Raw genomic sequence first — 27437 nt, forward strand, 5'->3', positions numbered from 1 at the left:
GCTTCCATGAGGCCCTGGAGCTGGTCTCCACATCAACAAACAGGCTTGTGGCAGAGAAGTTCCATAAAAAGGGATTTATTGCCAAATTTCAAGAAAGGCGCTTCATAAGCAGAAGACATGGAATGCCATCCTCCTCCGGGAGGCCAGTCAGGCAGCCCCTGCATATTCCGGATCCTCCTCCCCATTCCCCCCATGGAAGCTGGCATCCCCCGTGGGTCCAGGCTGCCAAGGCACAGGCATCCCATAGGAAACAATGGCATCAAGCCACTGAGGTGACCCCGATGCTGCTTGCTCATCCTGGTCACTTATCAGAGCAGGAAACTGAGGCTCTAGTCCCAGGGAGGATGTGACTTGGTGAATGCCTCACCCAGCCCAGGTGGCTGGTGAGGGAAGGCTGTTCCCCAAAGAAGACTGCAGGGGGCTACGTGAAGGTGGGCCCCTGGTGACATTCTTGCTCTCATATTGGAGACATGTGGAGAGATGAGTGGACCTTGATCTAATTTGATGTATGAGGAAACCTCACACAGGCTAGGTCTGGGAGCCTAGTCTATTCAAGGAGTGTGGTTTAGGGAGGCCAATGGGGTCTCATGAGTCATGACACTGCTGCTCACCCACACCCCTGCCCAGTCAGGCCGCAGAGCAGACACGTGCCCCTCCTGATACCTGCCACTACCCTCAAGAGCCAAGTAGAAGCAGAGTGAAGAAGGCAGGGACCTGCACCTGCAGGCCTCAGTGGGCATGACTAGAGGCTGGGGGTGGGGCGATGGGCAGGAAGGCCAAAGCATGCAGCTGTGAGCCTCCCTCTTTTTCAGTAAACAAAAGTGCACTTGCAGAAACCCCTGAGCAAGCCTGTTGGAAGCTGCTCCTACTCCCACAGGCCCCAGGGAGCGGCTATGGCCCTCAGAGCCTCCCCACCTTACAGACCCTGCCCTCAGTCCAGCCGCTGCAGCCGGACAGAGACCGGATGTGCTCCGGAGCCAGAGATGATATTGCAGGGAAGGGGTAGGGACGGGAAGGACCAGGAAAGGGACAGGAGATAAAGCTCCTTCCACAAGGAAGTTCAGGAGGAGCAGTCCATGTGGAGCCGGAGCCATGGGAGGAGGGAAACAGGGAGAGGGAAGTGATTTCAGGCCCAACAGCTTCCATCAGCATTTGAAGAAATAACTGGGATACTGGACCTGTCTGGGTTGAGAAGGAACCAGAGACCCAGATATAAATCCCATCTGGGAAGCACAGAAGTTGGGGCAGCTTCACTCCTGAATGCTGATTTATAATGAATTACATACAGGATTTTCTGATGCTGACATCAGGCTCACCTGAACAGGAATGTGCAAGGCTGGACCCAAGCTGGTCCAGGGGCAGGGAAGAGACTACGAGACCCTTCGAGTTCCTCCTCCACCCTGGAGTCCACCAAGCCCGGCTCACCAGAGGGGAAGGCCTGTAGAATAGGAAACGGGCCCAGGGAGGGGCCACATAGCTAATGGCTTTCTCACACAGATGCCTCCCACCTGCCTTCAGAGGCCCCGGCTGGGATCCAGGTCACACTCAACTGAAGGCCGAACCTCTGCTCTAGACCGGAGGCCCCAGCCACTTCTGGGAAGAGGTGGGTGGGGAAAGTCAGTTATGGCTTGAAGCTGCCTCTGCCATGAGGCTTTGCCTGGGAGCATCTGGCCATGGAGGCTGCTGGGGGCTCAGCTGTGCTCTATTCAGAAGTCAGGAATGTAAACTATTGAGGGCGGGAAGTAGAGATGATGCCGCCCCCGGAAACCCCGAGCACTGTGCCAAGGCCCTGGGGCTGTTCGGAACAACCACGCAAGCACAGACGTCCCGAGTGTGTGCTCCCAGCCCAAGCCCAGAGCTGGAGGCCCAGCCAGACAGCAGCCCTGGGCGGTACCTGGCACCTCTGGCCAGGGCAGGGAGGGAAGGATCCCAGGAGTCTCTACAGGTCCTGGCCGAACCCTGACATGCCTGATGGCCCTTCTACAGCCTGAAGAAGCACATTTCTCGGCAGGGCTGGGCTCTGAGGGACTAAGCCGGCCAGCAGGGAACGTCCCTGGCCCGGCAGGCCCTAGGGTGCACTTCTCCTGTAGAGGGTCACCAGCTCTCTCCTCTTCTCCCGGAGCCCAGGTGCTTCCTGGCTCATCTCTTCCAGATCCCTGATCTCCTGCAGGACCTGGGTGGCCTGTCTCAGCTGCTCCACAGCCTGGCTGAGCAACGTCTCAGCATTCACGGAGGCCGACTCACCGCCCAGCACCTTGTTCAACAGTTTCTCTGTCTTTTCCGAGGCCACCTTCACCTCCAGCTGAGCCCAATGCAGTTGCTCCCCAGGCTGCCGCCGACGTCGGGGGCCTTCCCCCAGCAGGTCCCCCAGGGAGGAGCAGCGGGGATGGAACTGAGGTTGCGGATCCCAGGGGGGCAGAGTGGTAGATGTCGTTGCAGCCTTTGGGGGAGTTCCTGGGGGGCCTGCAGCCTGGGATGACTGGAGGGGCTCAGGACTGTCATCCACACCATTCACTGAGATCTCTGCTGGGCCTGGGGCAGACGCCTCAGAGGCCCCAGGACTCTGAGCTGGCCCAGAAGCCTCCACGCCACTCATGGACACTTTCAGTTTCTCCGATAAGATCTTGGGCGGGGGGGTAGGGGGCTTCCCACCCTCCCTGGGCCCAGCCACAGAAGTCTCAGCACCCGACTCCTGGGGTGGTTCTGCACTCTCAGAATCAGGGGCCTCCTCAGGGCTGGGGTTCTCCCAGCTCACCTTCAGCTTGTCAGGCAGCATCCTGTTGGGGGGCTGCTCAGAGTCACTGTCCTCCACCACTGGAGTCTCCGAGTCTTCTCGGCTTTCAGGGTGGGCCTCAGTGCTTGCTGGGACAGGGGTAGGGGCGCTCTGCCCCATAGGAGTCTCCATTCTGTCACCAGCACTGCTGGTCTCAGGCATTGGGGAAGGCTTGGCAGGAGGCATGGGTGGCCGGGGTGTCTCCCGGGGTGTCTCCTGGGGCTGGGCTGCATCGACATCGTTGCTAGAGGCTAACACTGGTGGCCCGCTGTTCGGAACATCGAGGTCCAGACGCGAAAGCCCATCAGATGCAGCATTGGCTACCTACAGGGGCAGGACATGGCATCAACTTGGATGACCGGCCACTGGGTCAGCTGTGCCCACCTACAGGAGTACTCAAGTCCTCTCATCCAGGCTCCCCATGCCCCTGGCCTCCCACACCATCCATGCCCTCTGCTCTGGCTTCCAAAGCCACCTGATTAGGAGCTAAAGTGATTCTCTGATGAATCCTCTCATCTCCCTCACTTCTATAAAATTCCTGGTTTTGGAATCACAGGCCAGGAAGCCAGAACCAAGGAGTCCTCTCAGGCCTCAGCCTGGCTTCTTCCAGCCTGTATAATATGCTGCTCTTTTGAAAGGCAACTGTGCTGGCCTTGGTGGCAGGGAACATGCTTTCCAGCCCTATTTCAGCCCCCTAGTTGGCTGTAGGCCTTGGGAGGGTCCCTTCTCTGGAACCACCCACCCAGCAGGCGACAGGATCAGATCTCACACACGAGTCTCCTGCATCACCCTGCGCTCATTGGCCACGGAGACTTCTGTCCAGCCAGCCAGCCCCATGACCAGCCCTCGGGGTCAGAACTCTCCAGCCTTCCCCTGCCCAGCTGCTCAGCAGCCAGTGCTCATTCTCCTCATGTCATCACACGTGGCCCCAGACATGGGCAGCCCGAGACCACAGCTGACCGCCAGAGGAGAACAGCTGCACCCAGCAGGCAGCTGTCCCCACCTGGCCCCAGGGGCCCACAGGGACACCCAGCAGCCCCAAGGTCATGGGGACACCTCCTCAGAGGGCATGGAGTGGGACTGTGCAGGAGGCCCCTTGCCCGAGGTCCCTCAAGGTCTTCACTCCCTTTCACACACAAAGGGTGACCAGGCCTATACATGTACTCAGTCATTAGACACAAGTCCCTCCCTAAATTCTTCTCAGAGGGTTCCCCTCTCCAAGGCTGGCCCTCCCCATAGCTCCCAGGCTTCCTCCCGCAGATGTGCCTTTCCTCTCTGGCTGCTTCAGTCACTCCCTCTGCAGGACGTTTTCCCTCAGCTGACAGACGTGAACAGGCTGTCTCATCTCAAAAGCAAACCATCCAATGGCCTAGACCCCCTTTTGTCTCCCTCCTTCCCCGCCATGGTCTCCTTCGCATCAGCACCCCCAGCTCTGCACGCCATGACAGCCCAAAGCCGACTCCTTCTCTGGGAAAATGTGCTGGAATCATCACCATCTGCCTTTCCCCCAGTCCTGCCCCATGACTTGTGGCTGCCAACCTGGCTGATGACCCACAGTCCAGTGCCCTTCTCTGGATGCACCCCTCTCAGGCTTCCTCTTCCTCGGCTCCCTGTGTCCCTCATTCCTCAAAAGTAACATCTGCTGAGGTTCTTTCCTGTCCTCCAAGATCTTTCCCCCCACCATCTACCCCCATCAGTAACAATGCTCCCTTCCCCCTCCCCTGGCCATAACTTCTCCCCAATTCCTTGTGTCCAGGGCCTCCTTGTGTCCTTCCCCTCCCACGCCCGGGTCTCCAGGCATGGGGGCGCTCTGACAACCCTCCCTCTGTGTCCACCTGCCTCCCTGAGCCCTGAATTCAGTCACAAGCCCAGGTGGCCCTTGCTGCCCAGTGTCTCTCCCACTGGTCCCTCCCTTTTCACCCCTCCTGGAGCCTGGAGGCCCTACCTCTATTTCCTGGCCCCCTGCCTTTCTCTACATCAACCTACCCCATACTACCAGGGCCTCCAACTGACATTTGGAACGCACCCTTCCATCCATCCTGCCCCCAAACCCTGCTTTCAAGACCTCCACAATTTCCTCCCCCAACCCCGCCCTCCCATACCATCTCCCAGTCAAAGGGACAGAGCACACCTTCTCCCCTGCTGGGGCCTCAAACTCACACCATTCCCTACACCCAGGACCTCGCTCACTCCGAGTCTCCCCACTGAAACCTTTCCTGTGCTGCAAGGGTCAGCTCAGCTCAACGCCAAGAGCACTTAGAGACAAGGTGGCCCCCAGCCCTCTGCCACCTAAGCAGCTGCAGTCCCAGGCTCAGCTGACCCCCAACCCTTCCAAGTTGGGGGCAGGCCTTACCTCCTTCAGGTGGACTCTCGTGGGGGGCCGGCGCCGCTGGTCCCTGCGTACGCGGTCCCGTGTCACATGCTCCAGGACACAGCTCTTGTCCACCTTGACCTGGGAACGAGGAAACCATGTCAGTCCCCACCCAGCCTTGGGGAGGGGAAGAAATGCCCAGGTGATGATCTGACTCAGAGGCAGGGTCTGCACCTCCTCCTTGCTTGACAGGGTCAAGTGCCCCATGCTGTCTCTCTCTGAGGCCTCTCCCTGCGTCCAGGTCTCCGATTTTCTAACCCTGTCTCTACACGGCCTTTGTCGTCTCTGCAATCTAAGGCTCTCCCTCTTCTGCAGCTGCCCTCTGGGCCTCAGTCTTCCTGCCCAAACGCAGGCTATCAGCCCTCATCTCTCAGTCCACTGCAAATATATAAGCAGCCCTGTGGCTTTTAGAGCTTAGCTGGGGGGAGTGGGGAGGGGTCAGCACAAGATCCCCTAGTACCTGGCTTCCAGAAAAGGCCTTCCCTGGCCCCAGTCACTCTCCCAGGGCCCCTGAGGATCCTGAAAGAAAGCTCAAGAAAGACCAGGGACTCTACTCCCCCTGGGTCGGGAAGCCTAGGGGGCACCCTCTCTGAGGGGGAGGAATGTGGGCAAGGAGTAGCGGGGAAGCCACAGTGAGAGTCATGTGGGAAATCCAGACTGAATCCCAGCGCAGCTGGTCCCTGTGATGGGGGTGTTCTAAGACTCTTCTCCCCGGAGGTGAGACTCAGGCCCACCTGGGGGTCTTTGCAGTGGAGCAGCTGGTCCTGCTCCATCAAGGCTGTCGGCCGAGGCCCAGGCCATGCTCCTGTGGCCTCCACCATCCTCTCCCATGAAACGGGGACACTTTACCAAACTAGTGAAGGGCTGAATATGACACAGTCCCATAAGACGTGACCTGAGAGCCATGGCTGCCAGTAAGGGAATGTGGGTGTTAAGAGGGAACTTGCCTGGGAGAATTCATCCCCCATCAACCTCAGTCTTCTGCCAAAGGATCACTCTAGGTGGCCCCAGGTCCATTTTAGCCCAAATAGCTATGAATTTACTCAAAGATAAACCCTCCCTAGGAGATCTGCTCCCGTGGGACACCCTTCCTGCCCAGAGCCTGATCACAGCCCTGTTGGCGTCACCACTACAGACAGGGGGCTGGATGGCCACTGCAGACAGGTAAGGAGGGCCTGGCCTATAGCCAGCCAAACTCGGACTTCACGGCCCAACTGAAGAGTAAGCCGTCAGGCTCTCAGCTCACCCCAGACCTCTCAGCCCTGGGCTCACCTGCTGCTATGGCTGCATCTGGGTTGGAAAGGAAGCACAGCTGCAACCAGTTAAATTCTACCCATGTTTTAATTTAAAAATACATACTTAAATTTCCTTATACCTCAGCTTCCTCATCTGTAATATGGGAATACAGACACTTAGAGTGTGTTGTGAGGATTAAATGAGGTAACAACAGCAGGTGCCCAGTGTTTGTAGCAGTGACATAATCAAGGGGTTGTCTGGGGCAGGGGGCAGGGTCCACTCTGAGATCACACGTGGAGGGAAAAGAGACCCAGAGCAGTTCGGAGGACTGCATCGCACCTCATCGAAAGCCTTGTTCTTGCCTCGGTTGATTCCTTCGTTGAGGGCTTTGATCCAGGATTCCTTCTCCTCCCCACTGGGTGCCTGGAACTTGATGTCACTGACCTGCAACAGGCATGGGTGTGATGAATGGCAGATGTTTATAAGGGTTCACACTTGGGGTCTTAGGGAAACTTCCCACCACAACCTGAAGTCTGCCTTCCCACAGCTGGTCAGAAGCAAATCAAAATGACCCCCATATCGGTCTCACACGGGGGCTCCAGAGCAAGGGGAGAGACAGACCCATCAGAGAAGGGGCCCTCTCCATGGATACAGCTGCCAGGGATCCGGATTCAAATCGGCCTTGCCCAGATCTGGTCTCACCCTCTGTGACTCCCCCAGACCGCAGCCTGACCTCTGAAATTTCTCTGTGAAGTAGGGATATAGTCCCAGTCTACATCTGCCAGACTGAGTACAACGGCACAGGTGACAGGCGTGAGCGGTGGCCCTCAGAGAAGGCCTACTAGAACAAGGGCCACCTACAGCTGCCCAGGGACCCCACACCCAGTCCTGGCCAAGTGAAAAAGTCCCAGGGTCTCCCTTCTGGCCTTGAGTCATGGACTGAAAGAGAGAAAGGGCATTTCAGCCCCCTCATCATGTAGATGAGGCTCGTCAGAGGGACGGGACTTGGTCAAGGCGGCCTGAAGTAAACCCATGACTCAACCTCACATCCCCCCTCACCCCACCCCACGCCACAGGTCCCTTCCCACCTCAGGCAGAAGCTCCAAGCTCCTACATTAGAATCAGAAGGCAGCTCAGAGAGGCCCCTCCTGGTCAGGCCCCAAGGCCAGACAGGAAACAGTGGAAGGAGCGAAGCAACACAAACTGAGGAGCTGCCTCCCATGGCGGACACAGCAGTAGAGCCCCTGAGCTGGACAGACCAGCACTCACAGCTGGCTGACCCTGAACTTCAGGGAGCTGTGAAGATCAATAATGTAGCAAAGTGTTAAACGTGGAAGTGGGCACAGACAGGGTGCTCAGTCATAGGAATTGCCACCATTTCTTTCCTGCACAAAACAGTCCTAGTTTCCGTATCTGGAAAAAGGGATGCCACTGCCTACTACAAAGCAATGCCGAGGGAACTGAACACCCTGGTGACTCTGGTAAAGAATCCACCTGCCAATGCAGGTAACGCGGGTTCGATCCCTGGGTCAGGAGGACCCCTGGAGGAGGAAATGGCAACTCACTAGGAAATCCCATGGACAGAGGAGCCTGGTTCACTACAGTCCATGGAGTCACACAAGAGATGGACAAGACTTAGCAACTAAATAACAACAAAGCCAGGGCCTGGCACATACTGGGTACTCAGTAAGTAGTTACTGAATGAACAGCTCTTCAATGAATGAGCTGGCCCCTGGTTCCTGTTTTGGGGCCTCTGCCCACTCTCTGACCTCGAGATGCCCTAGTTCTTTGTCAGGCAGGTCACCAGCTGCCCATCCCTGCCTGGGTGTTAAGATTGTGCCTTCCCCTCCTGCCGTTCTCCTGGTTATGTAACACACGGCCCGCCTGGCCCCCTCAGCATCCTCGTTATATAACTTCCTCCTGGCTGCCTCTGAGTTCTCCTCATACAAGGCCCTGGTCCCACCCACCTCCCCACACCAGGCACAGCCAAATGCTCATTTGCATGACCAGGGTAAATTCGATCCTGGCAGGAGATCGGCAGCTAAGTCAGAAACCCCAGGGCACCTTGGCAACTGCCTCAGCCCAGCCATCAGGGCTGCTTGTGGCTCAGGAAGGGACAGCACTGCATCTGAGCTCTGAAAGGGCCCGCTCCACCCTTTGATGGGGTTTGCGAGTATGGTGGCCCCAGGCAGCCCATCAGCCCAGCTACTGCCTCTGCTTGCAGGCCCAGAGTCAGTGGGCTGGGGCCCCTGCCTGGTGCAGGACTTAGCATACCTGACAGCTTGAGAGGCATACACCTGAACTCAGAAAAAGATGCAGCAAGAGTGGGGCAGAGAATGAACACTGACCAAGGAGTCAACATCAGAGTTCTAGTCCCACTAACCTGCAATGAGAACTGCAAGGGTCTCTTTACTAATCGGGGCCTCAGTGGGACAAAAAATCCAACCACTGCACCCAACCCAAACTGTAACTCTTTCCCATTGGCCAGCCCACCTAAGCAGGCTGGGGGGAGTGTGCCGGCCCAGGGGTTCCCCAGGAGAGGGATTTCGAAGTTATACAGGATCCATCCCCACCTGCCTGAATGAACTAGGCATCAGAACAGGGACAGACAGAAAACCAAGAAGTTGCTCCTCTTGCCCCAGCCCCACCCCACATCCTGAAGAGCCACAGGCTGCACCGATGGTCCCTCCCCAAGCCTTCCCAGGAAGTTCCAGTGCACAAGCCCCGCCAGGAGTTTAGAAGCTAACAGGACTGGACACAGAGAAGGCCCACTTGGCTGGGAAAGGGGGGAGGACAAAATGGCAGAGAGGAAAGAGGTGGGAGGGGGAGAGAGGAGGCAGGAAAGAGGAAAGGGCCAAGCTGGCTGAAACCAGCAGGGCAGCAAGGCCCAGCAGAGGCCACCCTGCTTCCTGGCAGCGTCTGCCTGTGACCTCATGGCAGGGGTGTGGGGACGGGGAGGCAGGAGGGAGAGGGGCATGCAAGACACTGGAGTCTTTGTTTATTTGATTAGAGGGAAAAAAAGGCGGCCTCAGGACCAGACAGCCGGGGTCATGTGACCTCCTGGCCAGCCTGTGGCCTCACTGAGGACGGGAACACCCAAGGCGATAGGAAAGGAGGGTGAGAGGATGCGGGGGAGCTGGGGGCGGGGGAAGCAGTGCTCTGTTCAGTCCACCATCTGATCTCTGGAGAGGCCCCACTCTCTGTGTGAGCTCCTGGGGTACCGAGGGTCGGGGGCCCTTGAGCTGAAACCAGGGTAGGCTGTGTTCCCGCTACCCAGCAGCCCCCACCAATCACTCCACAGCCCCATCTCCCCAACTCACTGTCCTCTTCCCAGAGTCACCCAGAGTCAACCTGAACTCCCGGCTTGACTGGAGGACGAAAGGGAGGGTGTTGGCCGAAGCAGCTGAGAATGCAGCTGCACAAACAGGCCGCTTACTTGGAAGGTGATGTCCCACCCTGAGTGGGGCCCTAACCGTCTAGCCCACCATCAGCTGGTTCTCAGAGAAACAAGGTGGTCCACAGAACGGCACTGGCAGAGGACAGAGAAGCAAGACCTCTCCACCCACATCCACAGGTGCTCAGCGAGGGACTCAGACACAGACAACCCCTGGGCCAGGTGAACACTCTCCTGCACACAGAAGTGCACACACGGGCCTCAGGCACACAGGCCAACCTTCGCACACTGCACACTCTACACGTCTCCCAAACACACACACACACAAATACAGCACCACTCAGAGGGAAAGCGTGCCTCCAGAACAGGGTAGGGGTTCTAGGGCCTGAAAGACCAAAATATGCTTGCTCTCCCCATCTTCCGTAAGCAGCAAAAGTCAAGTGAAACCTGCTCCTGACCTTGGCACAACCCCATCCCCAGGATCAGAGCTCCATGCTTCTTTGCGTCCACCTACCACTGAGTGGGACAGAAGGTTATTGAGTCAAGCCATCATGGTCTCCCCCAGGGGACGATTGAGGACTGGGCTCCTGGCCCTTAAAGCTACGAGAGAATCATAATGGCCTGGGGCAAGCCCAGACCAGGCCCGCTCCCCAGCCCCCAGCTTCTGTGACTCAGCCCCTCTCTGCGAGGCTCCACATGATGAGCAGAAGCTGGGGCGAGGCACGGCCCAGCTGCAGATGGGCGCGAGCTGGCGAGCAGCACTGCGTACACCAGCCTCCAAGCTGATCTCCCTCCTGACATCTGTGAAACTCCGCCACGTGGCAACACCCACCCGGACTCCCTGCCAGAGATGAGGGGTGCAAACAGCAAACTCTGTCCACATACACAGCCTGTCCCAGGGAATGAACCTCTCAGGCAAGAGACTTCCTCCAGCTTCAGCCAAGAAAGGACAATGTGAACGGAGGAAAGTTGCAGCTGTGGGTCCGAGCATTGAAGCTAGGATGGAAGGCAGGAGGGGTGGCCCACCCAGGAAGGCCTGGGACGAAGGAAGGGTGTGGTTGCCTAACTATGGCAGGGTGCCGAGGCCTGGTGGGGTGAAGACCTCATCCCTAACCTTCCTGCCTCAGCCCCTGGTCTCCCGTGTCCAGGCGGTGGGAGAATGCCAAGGGCCCACCTCCCAAACACTACTTTCCAACTACAGCCTGGGAACGTGGCCCCCGGGGCCCAGAAGGGGAGATGGGAGTGGAGCTCTCAGTAGAGCCCTAAACGCACCTCTATCAACCAGGGGCTGGGGGGCTCCAAGGCCAAAACAAGCCAAAGGTCCCACCCACAGCAGAACCTGGGTCTAAGCCTCCACCACACTGAACAGAGACCCAGCAGGCTTGTATCCAGGGGCCCAGACTGTTTCGAGACCCTTCCAGGGTGACCTTCCCCAGCAGACCCTGGCCTGGAGGGAGGTCAGCCAGCAGCAGGCTTAGCCCTACCTTGTTCCCCGGGGACCGCAGCAGGATAAAGCGATGCTTCCGCTTGAGGAGGGCACGAAGGTCCTGGCACTTCTCATAGCTGCCCAGCTCCACTGTCTCCACACACTTCTGCTCATCCTGGGAAGGGAGACAGAGGGAACACAGTAAGCACCTAGACCCTGATCCCACTCAGTGAGGGCGTCGCTTGGTCAGAGGGGGCCCTCGGGCTGTCAATCAACCACCAAGAGGTGGCATTCAGACCCGGCAAGTAGACAATGTTCAGTCTATGCTGGTTGGAGGGATGTCCTCAAGCTCTCCATCCATACAAGAAATGGGCTCTCAGCACAAAGGTAGGTAGCAGAATTGACTCAGATGTACCTAAGGCCAAAGGAGGAAACAGAGGAAGCTGGAAGGGCTTAGGCAAGTGTGCCTGGGAGTCTGTGCAGGCCCAGAAGCCAAGCAGAGATCAGTGCAAGAGGTGGCCTGGCAGGAGGAGCAAGCTGAAAGGAAGAAAAGGCTTTCCAAGTAGAGCCACAGAGAGAAGCTGTTTGGGGCTGTATGACCTGACTTCACCCCTGTGATCTGGAGCTGACTTCCCCACTGGGCATCTTCTTCCTCTGACCCTTCACCTGGGGTGAGAGGCCACTCTCCATGGCCAGCACAATAGATAGGGCAAGAGTTCCTTCAAGAGCATCCCCAGCCTGCCACCGTGAGGATTCATCTCTAGTAGGGCTGGTGGCCAGGACAGTGACCAGTCTCTTCTCAACCACCTCTGGACACTGCCTGGGCCACCTTCCCACACACCAGCCCTGGCTCTTCAGTGTATTCTCCTCCTGGGCTCCACCCCCCAGGTGCCTCTCCAGCAAGCGGCCTAGGATATGCTCCTCCCTCCACGGTGGTCAGCTGCTTCCTCTTCTGGGGAAGACCAGGCTGAAATAGCTTCCTCAGCGTGTCATACCCCGGAGACTCCAGGGAAGTAGCTGCACGCCCTGGGAGACTGGCCAGCAAGTGAAGTCAACTCTTGCTGTTGACACCATGCAGAGCCCGCCGGAGCATCCAACCAGGGACCACCTCAGGGCTCTGAAACTTTGGGTGGAATATCTGGGAGGGAGGCAGTTGACTCAATTCTTTGCAGAGGAAATACCCCAATTTCCCTCCATGATAATTCTCATCTATTCAGAAACCCTGACACTTAGCAAGCCCTTTCGCCTCCCTGATTCTCCAGAGTCCCTCAAGCACCCTGAAATCCTAGAATCCCAGGATTTGCCTCATTTCATAGAGAAAAAGAATGAGATCTGGAGGCAAAGGGATCTGCCCTAGGGCACAGACCCAAATATGGGCTTCTTCAGTGGCTCAGGAGTAAAGAATCCACCTGTAATGCAGGAGACACAGGAAATGCGGGTTTGACCTTGGGTCGGGAAAATTCTCTGGAAGAGGACATGGCAACCCACTCCAGTATTCTTGCCAGGAAAATCCCATGGACTGAGGAGCCTGACAGGTGACAATCCATAGGATCACAAAAGAGTCGGACATAACTGGCAACTAGCACACATAGACCCAAACACAGGAGCAGTGCCAAGTGGAAACACACATCCTCTGACTTCCAAGTCAGAGCCCTTTTAGCACACCACACTCATTCCAGCCAGAGCCAGAGGCTGGACAGTGGCCCTAGCAGCAGGTTGCTCTGCACCAGTGGTCCTCCAGGTGTGGTACCTGGGCCAGCAGCAGTCACATCGCCTGGGGACTTTTCAGAATGCTCATCCTCAAGCCCCCACCCTACTGAATCATAATCTTGGGGGAATGGGCCAGCAACCTGAGTTTTAACAAGCCCTCGAGGTGACTGTGATCTTTGCAAAAGCTTGCAAACCTCTGCCCTACACCAGAGATTCTCAACCTTGGTGGCACCTGGTAGCTTTAAAAATCCCCATGCCCAGGCAATATCCCAGACCAATTACATCAGGATCCCTGGAGGACAGAGCCCAGACATTAGTACTTTCCAAAGCAGATCACTGTACAGCTAAGGTCTGTAACCACTGACCTACTCTCTCTTCAGCCCCTTGGGGAAAGGGCAACAGGTAGCCAGGGTGACTGGTCTCTCCCATCTAGATTCAAACAAGTATCTTTTCCCATTCCTGCCTCCATGCACCTCTTTCCAATCCTTAAGTCTTCAATCCATTGCAGGTGTCTGCACTCAACACAAGGCTGGTAAAATCCACCTGCTCAGGAAGCCGCCCTGCTCTCCCACACGAGCCTGAGCCTCAGTGTTCTCTCGCCTCTGACATTCCCCATCTGCAGGCGTCTCACTAGGCGCTAGGGACACGCTGTCATGGGGAAGGACGTCCTAACTCCCTGGAGCCACCTCTCTCCACTTCTGTTGCCTGTGTCTCCTTTCTGTTCCCCTGCCAGTGCCCTATAAGGAACAGTTCCTGCTGCTGCTGCTAAGTCACTTCAGTCATGTCCAACTCTGTGCGACCCCATGGACTGCAGCCTACCAGGCTCCTCCGTCCATGGGATTTTCCAGGCAAGAGTACTGGAGTGGTTTGCCATTGCCTTCTCCTAAGGAACAGTGCTCCAGAGGAAAAGTTTGCTAAACTGAATGCCTGACTCAGAGCAAGACTCCAGGAAGAAACCCACCCCGCCCTCCGATCCCAGAGAGAGATCCTCACCTACCCCACATGCACAGGCCTCCCCCCACTGGGAAGATAACTGGCCCAAACACACCCTCCTCTGTCTGGAAGCAAAAGGTCAGACCATCTCCACCACTCAGTTCCCCACGGCTGCCTGACCTGGGTCTCCTCTCAACCTGAATCGCTGAATCATCTGGCCCTTCTGCAGCTCAGAAAAATCGGATAACCCAGCAGGCACTGGGCGGGGGCAGCACTTTTGGAATGTCAGCCTCACTGACAGCAAAGAAACAGCCAGAGTCATTCGCACTCGCCTAGTTCCTTACATCAGAAAGGGGAATTGAACATTTCTCAATTCCTCTCCTGTGCCAAGCTCCCCCACCCCCAAGTGCTAAGTTCTTGAAACCGCCTTGAGGTTTTTAATAGTGATTTTTTTTTTTAAAGCGTGATTTAGACTTTTTGTGTTTAGGGGATGTGAAATCCTTCCTGCTTCACAGACGTGGCCAGATGTAGAGAGGTAGCCCAGGACAAGGCTGGCAGCACCTGACGAGCTGACAGCTGGGGGCCTGTCACGCAATTCTTATGGTAGCTGTGACTGGAGGAGGCTGTGACAGCCCCCTTTACTTATAAAAATAGCCCCCTGCTGTCACCACAGCATATCCTAATTTGATGGCAGTGCAGAACGTCTGGGGACTGTCTGCACGATTCACCCCCTTGGCCTTCTCTGGCTATTTCTTCTGACACCCCAGCTCCTTGAGCCTGGGGACTCAGTCAGGAAAGGTGAGGTGCATCGCAAAGGCAGCTCCTTTAAACGCCTAGATCTCTCTTGGCCTGGGACAAGGACGAATTGACCAGGTCAGCCTGAGGCATGCTAACAGGGGCTGATGGGGAACAGGCAAGATCCCCCTTCCCCTGCCCCCAGCCCAATTCGTCCCCGCGTACCCACTGGTCAGAGGCACACAGCAACAGCTCTCTTACAGCCTCAACCCCAGAACACAGAGAGCATTCCCAAGTAAAGACCACCTTTTCGCCTCAGGTCTTCACCCAGAACTTTATCAACACTTACTCGACACACAACTTCCACGTGCTGGGCTGTCTAAACTCCAAGCCTGCCAAAATGAAAAGGGGCACATGTCTGAAGCAGAAAGATGCGGAGACTATGAGAAGCACAAGGACAGCAAAAGAGGCAACCGGAAGCTTGATGTTAAAGGAGAAAGAAAAGCTGAAAAGTACAATGCGGCAGTAAGAACGGCCGGCTCACCAGTGACCGAGTCACTGAGGAAGACTGTTTAGGCCAGCATCCTCTGCTGAAGCAGGCAGACAAGAATATCCAACATGTTTTAGAGCAGTGGTCCCCAACCTTTTGGTCACCAGGGAACTATTTTGTGGGAGATAATTTTTCCATGGAGCAGGGGTGGGAGGATGGTTTGGGGGTGATTCAAGCACATTTCATTTATTGTGCACTTTATTTCTAATCTAATGCTGCCGCTGATCCGATAGAGGTACCGGTCCTTGACCTGGAGGTTGCAGACCCCTGTTTTAGAGAATTTCCATAAAAAACAAGTTTTAGAGTTTACTTGCTGGCATAACTGGATGGAGAGCTCCCTGACTTTGGGTCTAGATCTGACCTTCTTTCACTGAGACGCTGAAGAGGATCTGGCCACCCTGAGCCTCAGGATCCTCCTCTGTAGAATATGACATGACGGCTGCTCTTCACGGACTGTCGTGAGCATCGTCCAAGAGCGGTAGGCAAGGTCGCCAAACAAGCATGAGAAGTAAGTATTATTTCTACTCTCATTACTGAGTGGAGCAAGCTTTGGGTTTCTGGAAACTTTACGTAAGTGGAACCTAGCCCCGGGATAGCAAGCTGCAGAGTAGATGGCCAGCTGAGGAGAAGCACGCATCCCTACCCACATACACTCAAACAGCCCTCACCTGGGAGCCCTACACTCACACCTAGAGGTACTGCCCTTGTACTGCACAGGCCCAGAGAAAACCAGGCACTTGCCCGAGGCAGCACAGCAGGTCCAAAGTGAAACACGCCTTCCAGTCCCAGGTCCAGGATCCCTTTCTGGCCTGGGCTGCCCCTACTTGGCTCCCCAATGCAGAACACTCAAACGCAGGAGAAGGTTGGTCCTTACCTCATTCTCGTAGACCAGCAGCTGGGCCTGGCAGAGAAGCAGGTAGCGGTCCTTCCAGAGCCCTAGGAAGCCCCCGCTGCTCTTCTTGATCCAGCCAGCCTTGTCCGCCGTCTGCGCGCTCCGAGGCTTCTGGCCCCCCTCCTTCACACCCTGTAACGGAGCATTCGGACAGACCATGAGGGCTGCTGCCCTGAGGCCACACAGAGACATATCCCTCTGCTGGATATCACCTCACGTGAATTTCCCCCCCAACCCCTGAGACAGTTACTCTCAATCCAGTATCAGAAATGGCAATAATAACAGCAGCCACAATAATATCCGCAGGCACCTTATATTGAATCACTGTATTATGTTTTACACAGACCACCTCATTTAACGCATGCAACTACGCTCCTAGGTGGTAGCATCCTCATCCACATGTCACTGCAGACTGAAGCTCCAACAGAGGAGGTGACTTACCAAAGTCACACCACTGGAAGGACAAAATCAGAATTCACACTGGGCCTCTGACCTCACACTCCCCTCCACTATTCTGCTTCGGTGTATTCATGCAACCACATCAACACACGTGGTATTGAGCACCCACAATGTCACGGGTGCTGGAGTAGGCAGGGAAGAACAAAAATAACACATCTCTGCCCTCCCAGAGCTGGCAATGTGGGGAAGGAGGAGCTGAACAAATAAACACCAGAGATAAACACACAAACAAGTGTGAAATGCTATGAAGCAATCAGTGAAAGTGAAGTGAAGAGGAGGGAGCGAGACAGGATAGTGGAGGACCTTGTTCAGGTCAGGGTGGCATAGGACGGCCTCTCAGAGAAAAGGATGTCCAAGCATGATCAAAAGGATGGCAGGAGGCAGGCAGGCAGAATGGTAATCTTCCTCCTCACCCCTGCCTTTCCAGGGAGCCTTCTCGGCAGCCCCTGCATCTGGCCCCAAAGCAGGAGGTTCCACTGCCCTCATCCATGCCCTAGTCAGGACTTTAGTGCAGCCACCCTCCCTGACGAGGGCTGCCTTCAACCACAGGCAGGTACAGGAGGTAAACTCAAACCCTTCTCGAGGACACGGCAGCCACCCTGGAGGCTTCAGGCCAGTCACTGACATCTCGTGTCTCTTGGTTACCCACCTGGGTAACTGGGTGCCAGATATACATCTATGTGCTGCTACTGCTAATTTGCTTCGGTCATGTCCGACTCTGTGCGACCCCACAGATGGCAGCCCACCAGGCTCTGCCACCCCTGGGGTTCTCCAGGCAAGAACACTGGAGTGGGTTGCCATTTCCTTCTCCAATGCATGAGAGTGAAAAGTAAAAGTGAAGTCGCTCAGTCGTGTCCAACTCTTCGTGACCCCATGGACTGCAGCCCACCAGGCTCCTCCGTCCATGGGATTTTCCAGGCAAGAGTACTGGAGTGGGGTGCCAATGCCTTCTCCAATATGCCTACCAGGTGGGGTCAAATTCACATTTAGTACCCAGCACCCAATACTGTTTCTTTACACATAATGGGTGCTTGAGAAAGACCTGTGAAATGAAAATAAAAATACACCCAGTTTGCTAACCACTTTGCTTCAATGACTGGTACCCACAGTGCTGAGTGTGAAGGGGAGGGTGGAGGAGAAGGGGCTAAGAGAATGTCAGAATGTACAGGATGCTAGAAGGAAATCAGCACTGACTAATTTTGACTACTTTATAATTTACATAAAGCTTAAAAAAAGGGGGCGCCAGTTAAAAGGAGCACATCTCTCCCCAGAGATATCCTGTGGCCACAGATGCTTTTAGAAGGACAGGTCCAGACAGAAGAGTCAGGGGTGGGGCAGGGCATGGCCTCCCTGAGCTCCATCACAGCATGGAACCCCCAGTCTGGTCCTTACCATGGCCCCCTCCCCCACTGCACTGCGCACTCCAATGGTCAGGAGTCTGAGCTTTGAAGCCCAAGTCACGCAGACCAGAGGCAAGTCACATGATCTCTCTGAGCCTCAGTTTCTTCATCAGTGACGTGGTGATACTGACAGAAGTTGCAAGGACTATAACTCCGTAAGGCCGGGGATTTTTGTTTTGTTTACTGTTGTATCCCCAGTAGTTAGACAGTGTCTGGCACACAGTAGGTGCTCAATAAATGTTTGTTGCTACATAAAAAGATACAACATATAAAGCAATGCCTAGGACCCCCTAAACTTAGTCAATGACAGCTATCATTGTTACTGTCGTCACTGCCTTTCCCTCTGCCTCTCAGAGACCCTGTCTCTGGGCCTGGTTCAGATTTCAAGACAAGACCTATCTGGGCTCAGCTGCTGGGCTTCAATGCCCCCAGGAGCTCCAGGAATACAAGGTGCCCCCCTAAAGATCTCTCCCTAACTTATAGATGGCAAGAGAAATGGAGAAGTGGGATGGTCCCAAATGGTGTTCCCGGATGGAGAATGAGGAAGTGAGAGGACTGCTGACAGGCTAGTTATGAGCCACCCTGATCAGAAGAAGGGACTTTGGGGCCCTCTGACAAGGGAGGGCTCTAGCATCCTACTATGCACCCAAAGCCCCACACCATCATCACTTGTGTTCAGCCCTATGGGCTGTGTGACCCACTCGGGCCTCCCCCACTCAGGGACCCCTTCAAGTTGGCTTAGGCCCAGGGCTGAAGGGGAAAAAGTGGGACAAGGGAAATCCCACCCCCACATTTGACACATCACACCTCTCCATTAGCAACTACAGCAGCTGGCCACCCCCCTCACCCCCACCCCGCCTGCAGACTTAGGCTTCTGTTACAGAAGACTGCAGAACAGTGGCCCAGATCTCCCACCTCTGAGCTCCAAGCTCGCCTCCTGTTTCCAGGGGCCCACCCACAACCCCATGGGATCTCACAGCCCCTCTACTTGTGACCTCTCCTGCCTGCCTCACCCACAACCCAAGATGTGAAAACTTCCTGCCAGCTGGAAGCTCCCGGGGGCAAGGCTGGAAGCTTGTGTCCTGATGCATCCTCTCTGCGAGTAGCAGAGCAGTGCCCAGTGACTGCCATGATTGAGCCAGAAGCAAGTCCGGAGCCTTTGGGGATGTGGATATCAGCGTGGGGCTGAGACAAGGCACTTGGGGATGGGGGTGACAACTGAGGGACTGGAGGTAGCACAAACCCAAGCCCATGGGAGGGTCTCCTGGCCAGGAATCAGTCACAGCAGCCGCCAGCAGACAGGCCTGGCTGGAGGTCAGAGTCCTGCCACCCTTCACCCAGTCCCTCTCCCTGCCCCTCAGACACTCTCCCACCAGGAGGCTGGCTATGTATGCCCCAGTAAGTTTTAATAAGCGGCCCCTCCCTTTGGTAGGGCTCAGAGGGGAGGTTTTGTCCTGCTCACCCCAGTTTCTCGGCCTCCTCTCCTCTCATTGACCAGCTGACCACTCTTCTTCCTGTTTCGCCCTCTCTTCTCCCACCCATCCTCACTCAAGCCCCTCCCCAGGCCCACCGTGAGCAGCTTCTGAGGAACCCCTGGGCACCAGCCTGGCTCTGCTTTGCCTGAAAAGGGAGGGTCTCTGGGTCATTTGTTTAAAAAAGAAAAAGAAAGAAAAAGAAAAAGATACCAGGTCAACCCAGCCCTGTGCACATAAAAGAGCCATGACAGGGAGAGACAGACCCGCAGAAAAGAACTTGCTGGCATCTCACATCACAGAGAGCTTAGGATAATGACCTTTGCTCTTGGACTGGACTAAACCCCATGATGCTCTGACCAAACTCTGCTAAGAACCCACCATGTCAGAGCCCTGTGATGGGGCAATCAGAGAGAGGAAGCACAGGCTCTGCGTGGGGAACTTCCAGTCCGATGGGCGCAACACAGACCCCGCACAAGGGAAATCCCCAGTCTGGGGGCTGGGTGGGCATCCTCTGCTTGAGAGGATCCCAATCCGTTGGGAGGGCTCTAGAACCTACCCAGACGGGTACCCAGTCTTGGCTCTCTGGTAGGGTAAGGGCTTGGGGTTAGTTTGGGAAGCCCTTGCAGAAGGAAGGGTTTTGGTAGGATTGTGAGAAAGGAGACACATATCTTGGCCCAGAAAAGGGCATTACAGACTCTACATTCTCAACCCCTTCACTACAGGATGAGAAAGTGCAGGCCAGAAAGAGTTGAAGATTAGCTTAAGGTCCCAAAACCCGTATTGGGACAGGCCACTGCTCTGCCTCTCTCTAGATGGGTAAGGGCAAAGGAGCAGCCTGGTGCCACTGGAGGCCAAGCCAGGGAAAGGCATGACTGAGAGGAGGGGGCAGAACCCCAGGGCGGAGACAGGAAAGCCTGAGTTCAGTTGCAACAATAACCTCACACTGATCACTGCAGCTTTCAAAGCTTTTGCACATAAACCATCACATTTCTGGACTGCCCACCTCCTTCATTTTACAGATGGGGAAACTGTGGCCCTGAGAACACAGATGGACAGATGCCCAGTGCCCAGACCCGCACTTCCACACCAAACCTTAGCCTGATGAAACTACCAACCTATTATATGGAGGAGGTCACTGAGGGGGCTTGGCACCAGTGTGCCTAGGAAGGAAGTTCAAAGCTAGGGGGAGAACTAAAGGCAGTCATTTGGCAGTGAGGTGAGGAGGCCAGCAGGGGGTCATGGGGCAGAGAAGGTGACTACAGTCTATGCAGGGTTTAAGAAAAAGCAGGATGGGTACTGAGGCCTGGAGAAACAAGAGGAAGTGGTGGGGAGAAGAAATGAGAGGAAAAGAGGGATGCCAAAGGAAGGGTAGAGAACAGGGAGCCCCTGGCCATGTAGGGAGGTGGTGGGCAAGGCCTTAGATACCCTAGGTATGCAGGGAGTTTTTGGCATCCGGGAGTTAGGAAATGGCAATGTTAGAGATTCAAGACCAGAGGAGTAGAGGGCTGGGTTGACCACCAGACAAGCCATTGGACAAGGAGGCCCCAGGAGAACTTCCCTTAATTGAGGGGAGTGCGGTGGCCAGAGCAGATCGGAGATCGGGTAGTCCTGTCCCACATCCTCTGGGAGAAGAAGAGAGGAAGAGAAGAAGCCCAGCCCTCACAACAAGGGTAAGGGAGCCCCACCCCTGTCCGCAAGAAACCACAGCAAATCATAGTGACCTGACTGTGCCCCTATTTCCACCCACTCTGAGAGAAGGCGCTACAATCAAGACCCGGGAAGGAGACCAGGCCCAATATTTTATAGAAGAGGAAATGCAGGCTTAGAGGGGAAGTGACTTATCTACCATCCCACAGAAGTGCAGGGCCTGGTCTGAGAGAACTCAGACAGATACCCCAGCTGCTCCTGAACAGTGGTCCCAGGAAGCAAGGAAATGAGCACGGATGGGGACACAGGCAGCCTGGTCCCCAGCTGGCCAGGGTTGCCCCAAGAGTGAAGTTTCATCTTTCCTCCCCACCTATTCAGGCAAAGACACAGCCCCTCCCCTCAGTTTGGGAGGGGCAGAAGCTGAGACCCCCTTGGGGGACCAGAAGCAAAATCCTCTAGTCTCAGCAGGCTCCTCCCTAGTTTATTCATTCCGCAGTCACACGTTAAGTGCTGGCAGTGTGCCTGGAAGAGGGGGCTACTGAGAGAACTGAGTTTGCAAGTAAAGGGCGGGGGTCACAGAGTGCTTGACCACACTCCAGACCATGAAGGTCTGATGGGAATGAGGGAAGCTCAAGGACCACTGCTGGTCCAGCTGCCCAGCTCCTCCAGGTAATCAGCCCTCCAGGGACGTGAGGATGGCAGGGGCAGGGATCAGCCCTGACCAGGGCCTGACACCTAGTCAGGGAAGAAGCTGGACCCACCACGGATAAAAGACCTACAGGGGTTTAGGGGAGAAAACGCAACTTCTCCAGTCCTCCAGCCACCGGACAGGGCCACAGCCTCAAGATTCCTCGAGAGAAGGACTCCAGAACCCACAGACCCACCACAACACACACACACACACACACGCACACGCGCGCGCGCACACACACACACACACACACACACACACTCTGTGCTCTTTTAAGATCCGACGTGGACAGCACAGGGAGTCGGTGATAACAAAGGTTCGAGCCCAGCGACTCAGGCTACTTTCAGCAAATCATCAAACTCACCGGAGCCTCAGTCTCCCCATCTGTCCAATGGGAACAACCACCACCACTAGGACCACAGTTGGTGGGAGAAGACAGAAATAATGAAGGAGAATGGGTCTGTGATCCCTTACTCCGGCTCCTGCCTCATCTCATCGGGCCTAGGCTCTGCCTGGGGGATTGGGGCTGACAGAGTGGGTGGGGGTGTCCGGAGACCCGCCGCAGGAGAGGGGCTGGCTGGAACAAGGGCCAGAGTCAGGGACCCCAACCGCCGCAAGAGTCTCAAAGACCCCAGCCCAGGCCCCCCGACTGGCCCGGCCCTCACCTCCTCTTCCATGACGCGTCCGCTGAGGTCCGGCTGCTCGACCGCTCGGCCGCTCACTCCCGGCGCCGCGCGGTCTCCGATACCTCCATCAACCGCCGGCCGGGCGGCGGCTCTGCGCGTTCTGTCCCGCTGGCTGCCGGGGGCCCAAGAAACTTCGGGGGAGGCGGGGCCGAGGGCGGGGAGAGGCTTCCGGGGGCCGGGGGCGGGGCCCGGGGAGGGGACTAGACGGGCCTGAAGGCCCCGGTCTGGGCGGGAAACTGGGACCGGGGCCGGGCCGAGGGAGGAGCCTGGGCGGGGCCCGGCGGGGGCTTGGGACTTGGATGGAGGAACCCGAGCTGGAGGAAGACAGAGGGGATCGGGTGGAGAGAGGTTTCCCTGACCCGCGGAAGGACAGGGACTGGAAAGGAATAAGGGGTGCGGGGGACCAGCCGGGGGAGGGAGAGGGGGAGGGGGCTTCCGGCCAGAGGCGGAGGCGAGGGGGACGGACGGGGTCCGAGGGCGGGGCCGGGGTGGGGCAGGACCGAGCGAGCCCCCGAGGTGCTGACTGCTCCTGCCTTCGAGATCTCCTGACCGAGTGGGCTGCGGTTGCCAGACTGGGCTAACCGGCCTGGACGGCCCAGAAATGGGGGCAATCAAGAGATTCCTTCTTGCCTCCCTGACCCTGGGGTAGTGGCAATGACCTGGTCCTCCTCCCCGGCATCTCCTGGCAGGGCGGCGCCTGGAGCTCGGATCCCAAACCTGGGGCTGGGAGTCTGGACTCCTTTTGGGGGTGGAGGTCTCAGTATTCTGCCCTCGCTGGGCATTGCTCAGAACTGTCCACCTCTCTAATTCCTGTATCTGAGGGGTCCCCCCACCCCCATCCAGCAGTGAATCTTGCAGCCTTGACAACCTTGCTGGGAAGCGAAATGTAAGGATAATGGTGTTAGTTAGGCGTTGTGCCCTCACTTGACACTTAGAGAAACAGAGGTCTACAGAGAAAAGGTGACTGGCTATATATCCCAACCTCCAGCACCTTATGCCTCTGCAGGAAGAGTTAAGTGCGGGTGGAATCAACGGTGACCTCCTTTGGCTCTGGCTGCCATAGCAGCAGCTGTAGCAGTTGACCCAGCTCCCCTTTCACTGCCTTCTGCTGGCCCTCACACTTGCAAGTCACTTCCAGCCAGCATGGAAAAGGGCAGCCTGGAGCTCCAGGACCAAGGGGAAGGAAGATAGGGGTCATACTTTTTCTTCATACCTGTCCCTGGGTTCCTTTACCTAAAGGGATAAAGAAAATCCAGCTTGGGGAAACTGAGAAAGTCAGTGTACTTGGCAACAACCTCTTAAAGCCACCACATGGTATAAGTCCCTCAACCTGCAGAACTGTGCAGCTGGTGTACCCAATGCCTGAGGACTCAGAAGATCCTGTATCTATAAACTCAGGTTCCACCTGCCTGAGATCAGAGACCCTGGGGAATTCATGTGGTTGCATAGAAGCAACTCATGGTGGGGGTGGAGTGGGAGTGAGGTCAGTTCTGAAATTCAGTCATCTCTGTTGCTACTGAGAGTGAGCCACTGATCACCACTTTGGTCTCAGTTTTCCCCCATCCAGCCTATGCTGTCCCTCTAGTTGTTGCCTCCACACTACACACATTCTTTCAACACAAATATTTTATTTGCCGTGATTATTTGTCAGGCCCCACACTAATGGCTGGAAGATAACAGAAGGACCAAGTGTCCTTGTCCTTTATCAGAAGAGAAAGGCATGTAAACAAAGGAAACTGTGTGTTAAATGTGAGGGTAAATGCATAGAGGAAGGGAGTCTGCTTTGCATGTGTGCCATTTGATCAACAAAGTTTATTGAGTGCCTCTAAAGTGATATGTTTTCCAGTACATCATCCTGGCATTTGTCCATTCGCTCAAAAGAACTTAGGACACCTCTGATATCTGCTCACTATACTAAACTCTTCACATATATTTCATTTAATCTTCACAAAAGTAGATACCCATCCATGAAATAAAATTTTTATCCTCATTTTACAGATCAAGAATTCAAACCTTAGGGTTTCCCTGGTGACTCAGTTCAGTTCAGCTCAGTCGTGTCCAGTTCTTTGCCACCCCATGGACTGTAGCACTCCAGGCTTCCCTGTCCATCATCAACTCCCAGAGCTTGCTCAAACTCATGTCCATTGTGTTGGTGATGCCACCCAACCATCTCATCCTCTGTCGTCCCATTCTCCTCCTGCCTTCAATCTTTCCCAGCATCACGGTCTTTTCCAGTGAGTCAGCTCCTCACATCAGGTGGTCAAAGTATTGGAGTTTCAGCTTCAGCATCCGTCCTTCCAATGAATATTCAGGACTGATTTCCTTTAGGATGGACTGGTTTGATCTCTGTGCAGTCCAAGGGACTCTCAAGAGTCTCCCTGGTGGCTCAATGGTAAACAATTTGCCTGCCAATGCAGGAGACACAGGTTTGACCCTTGATCCAAGAAGATCCCACGTGCCAAGGAGCAACTAAGCCAGTGCACCACAACTATTGAGCCTGTGCTCTAGAGCCTGGGAGCAGCAACTACTGAGCCCACATGTGGCAACTACTGAAGCCTTGCACCCTAGAGCTGGTGCTCTGCAACAAAAGAAGCCACCACAATGAGAAGCCTTCACACTGCAACTAAAGAGTTGCCCCCATCCACTGCAACTAGAGACAAGCAACATAGCAACAAAGATTCATCACAGACCAAAAAAAAAAAAAAAAAGGATCCAAAGCTTGGACCTGTTTAAGGTCACTTGACTGCCAAGTGGTGGCCCAAGGATTCAAACCTCACCTGACTCCAGAGTCTGTGCTCTCTACTAAATTATGTCTTTTGGCAGCATTGTGTGAGCAGGCTACTCAAAAGCCTAGGCCCTGCCTTGGAGAGGTATGGATCAGTAGGAGGGTAGACAAGTTCTGAGAAGGGGTACACTCTGTGTGCTAAGAGCTGGTTTCCAGAGGGCTGGAGTAACTAAGCTGTATTCTAGCAGGGTTAGACGGATGGGGGCAGAGGAGGAGGAATTTAGGCAGTGGGAATGTCTCACAAAGAGAACTTGTAAAACACCTGACTTGTTAGGGGACTGTAGGCAGGTGTCTGTGGTCATATGTGTGTGATGGTTGGTGGGGAGTTCAGAAAGATGCCACCAAGGAGGCAGCAGGAGCTAGAGTATTGAGTGCCTTGAATAGTGACCTGAGAGACTAGAAATTTTTCTTGCAAGTAGCTGGGGGCTGCTGAAGCACTGAGGCAGGATCTGACATGGATTTTCATATTAATACCTTATTCTTGGAACTGTTGTGTGTAGGTGGGATGAATGGAGAGAGTAACATGGAAACATATACAGTGCCATATGTGAAACAGATAGCCAGTGGGAATCTGCTATATCACTCAGGGAGCTCAAACAGGGCTCTGTGACGACCCAGAAGCAGTGGGAAGGGGTGGGTGTTAGGAGGGAGGTTTAAGGAGGAGAGAACATATATATACCTATGGTTGATTCATGTTGATGTATGTCAGAGACCAACACAATATTGAAAGCAATTATCCTGCAATTAAAAATAAATTTAAAAAAAGAACTAGTATGTGAAGAATGGTGACAGGAAAAGAGAGACATGGAGACCCATTGGGTCAGAAATTGTCACAGAAATCCAGGTTGGAGTTGATGGAGCCGGAACCAGGCCAGTGGGTTATATGGATGGTAGAAGCAGATTCAAGAGATAGTAGAGATAGAGGGTCAGGACTTGGAGAGAATGGCTTCATTATTCACTGATAAATATCCATTCAGTAAATATCTGTTGAGAGGTTATCATGCCTCGGGCACTGTTCTAAACACAGGGCACAAAGCCATAACATGACAAGGGTGATCTCTGCCCTCTTGAAGCTGGAAGAGAGTGATGATAGGCAAATAAACAAATGACCACGATAACAACACAATGCAGTAAGTTTTCTAAGGGAAATAAAGAGGTAATAAAATAGTAATTTTAGATATGGTGTGAGTGGTGGGGGGGAACCTTTCCACAGAGTGGAAATTTCAGCTGAGACATGAACGATGAGAAAGAGAAAGTCCCAAAAAGAGGCAAAGGGGAGAGAGGGAAGGTATTTCATGCAAAAGAAACAGCAAACGCAAAGACTCTGGCATGGGGTCGTCAAGGAACACAAAGGGAACAAGTGTGAAAGAAGCACAGTGAGTAAAGAAGAAAGTGGTAGGACTTCCCTGGTGGTCCAGAGGTTGAGAATCCGCCTGCCAAAGCAGGGGACACAGGTTCGATCCCTGGTCTGGAAAGATCGCACATGCCAAGGAACAACTAAACCCGTGCGCTACAGCTATTGAGCCTGTTCTTTAGAGCCTGTGAGTGCACTCACCACAACCAACTGAAGCCTGTGCGCCTAGAGCCCTGGCTGCACAAGGAAAGCCCTGCCATGAGAAGCCCATGCACTGCAACTAGAGAGTAGCTCCTGCCCGTGGCAACTAGAGAAAAGCCCGTGAGCAGCAATGAAGACCCAGCACAGTCAATAAATTAAATCAATAAACTTTTAAATAAAACAGAAGAAGAAAGTGGAAGATTTGAGGTCACAGTGGAAGAAAGGGAGAGAGTCGGCCTCAGGCTATGGTAAAGAGGAATAGCCTAGGAAGACATTGAAAGCCTTTTACTAGAGCAGTAGCAACGACTGATTTACATGTTTGAAAAGATCCCACCTGCTGCTGTTTGGAGAAAGAAAGGATTATAGGGGGGACAGAGCAGAATCCAGGAATCCAGTGAGATTATGAGTCAACTGCTCTAATCCAGGGAACTTCCTAGGTGGCACTAGTGGTAAAGAACCTGCCTGTCAATGCATGAGACTCGGGTTTGACCCCTGGGTTGGGAAGATCCCCTGGAGAAGGGCCTGGAAACCCACTCCAGTATCCTTGCCTGGAGAACCCCATGGACAGAGGAGCCTGGTGAGCTACAGTCCATGAGGTTGCAGCGTCAGACACAACTGAAGTGATTGAGCATGCACGCATCCTGTAACCCAGGGGAGATCTGACAGGCTGCTAACTCTAGGTTGTGGTGTGGGGATGGAGGAAAATGAATAGATTCAAA

General features: G+C 54.9%; 1 protein-coding gene across 1 annotated transcript; it reads right to left on the reverse strand.

Annotated features, from left to right (window-relative positions):
- Positions 1–59: 59 nt before the first annotated feature.
- Positions 60–22490, reverse strand: PLEKHO2 (pleckstrin homology domain containing O2). Its single transcript, XM_065941023.1, has 6 exons — positions 22358–22490; positions 16003–16152; positions 11259–11375; positions 6720–6824; positions 5127–5225; positions 60–3097 (listed from the first exon to the last, which is right to left on the reverse strand). The coding sequence occupies exons 1-6, from the start codon at positions 22367–22369 to the stop codon at positions 2069–2071; spliced, it is 1512 nt and encodes a 503-aa protein (XP_065797095.1). The 5' UTR covers positions 22370–22490; the 3' UTR covers positions 60–2068.
- Between the last annotated feature and the right edge of the window lie 4947 nt (positions 22491–27437).

Source organism: Muntiacus reevesi, chromosome 7 (assembly GCF_963930625.1).
Source record: "Muntiacus reevesi chromosome 7, mMunRee1.1, whole genome shotgun sequence".
NCBI lineage: Eukaryota > Metazoa > Chordata > Mammalia > Artiodactyla > Cervidae > Muntiacus > Muntiacus reevesi.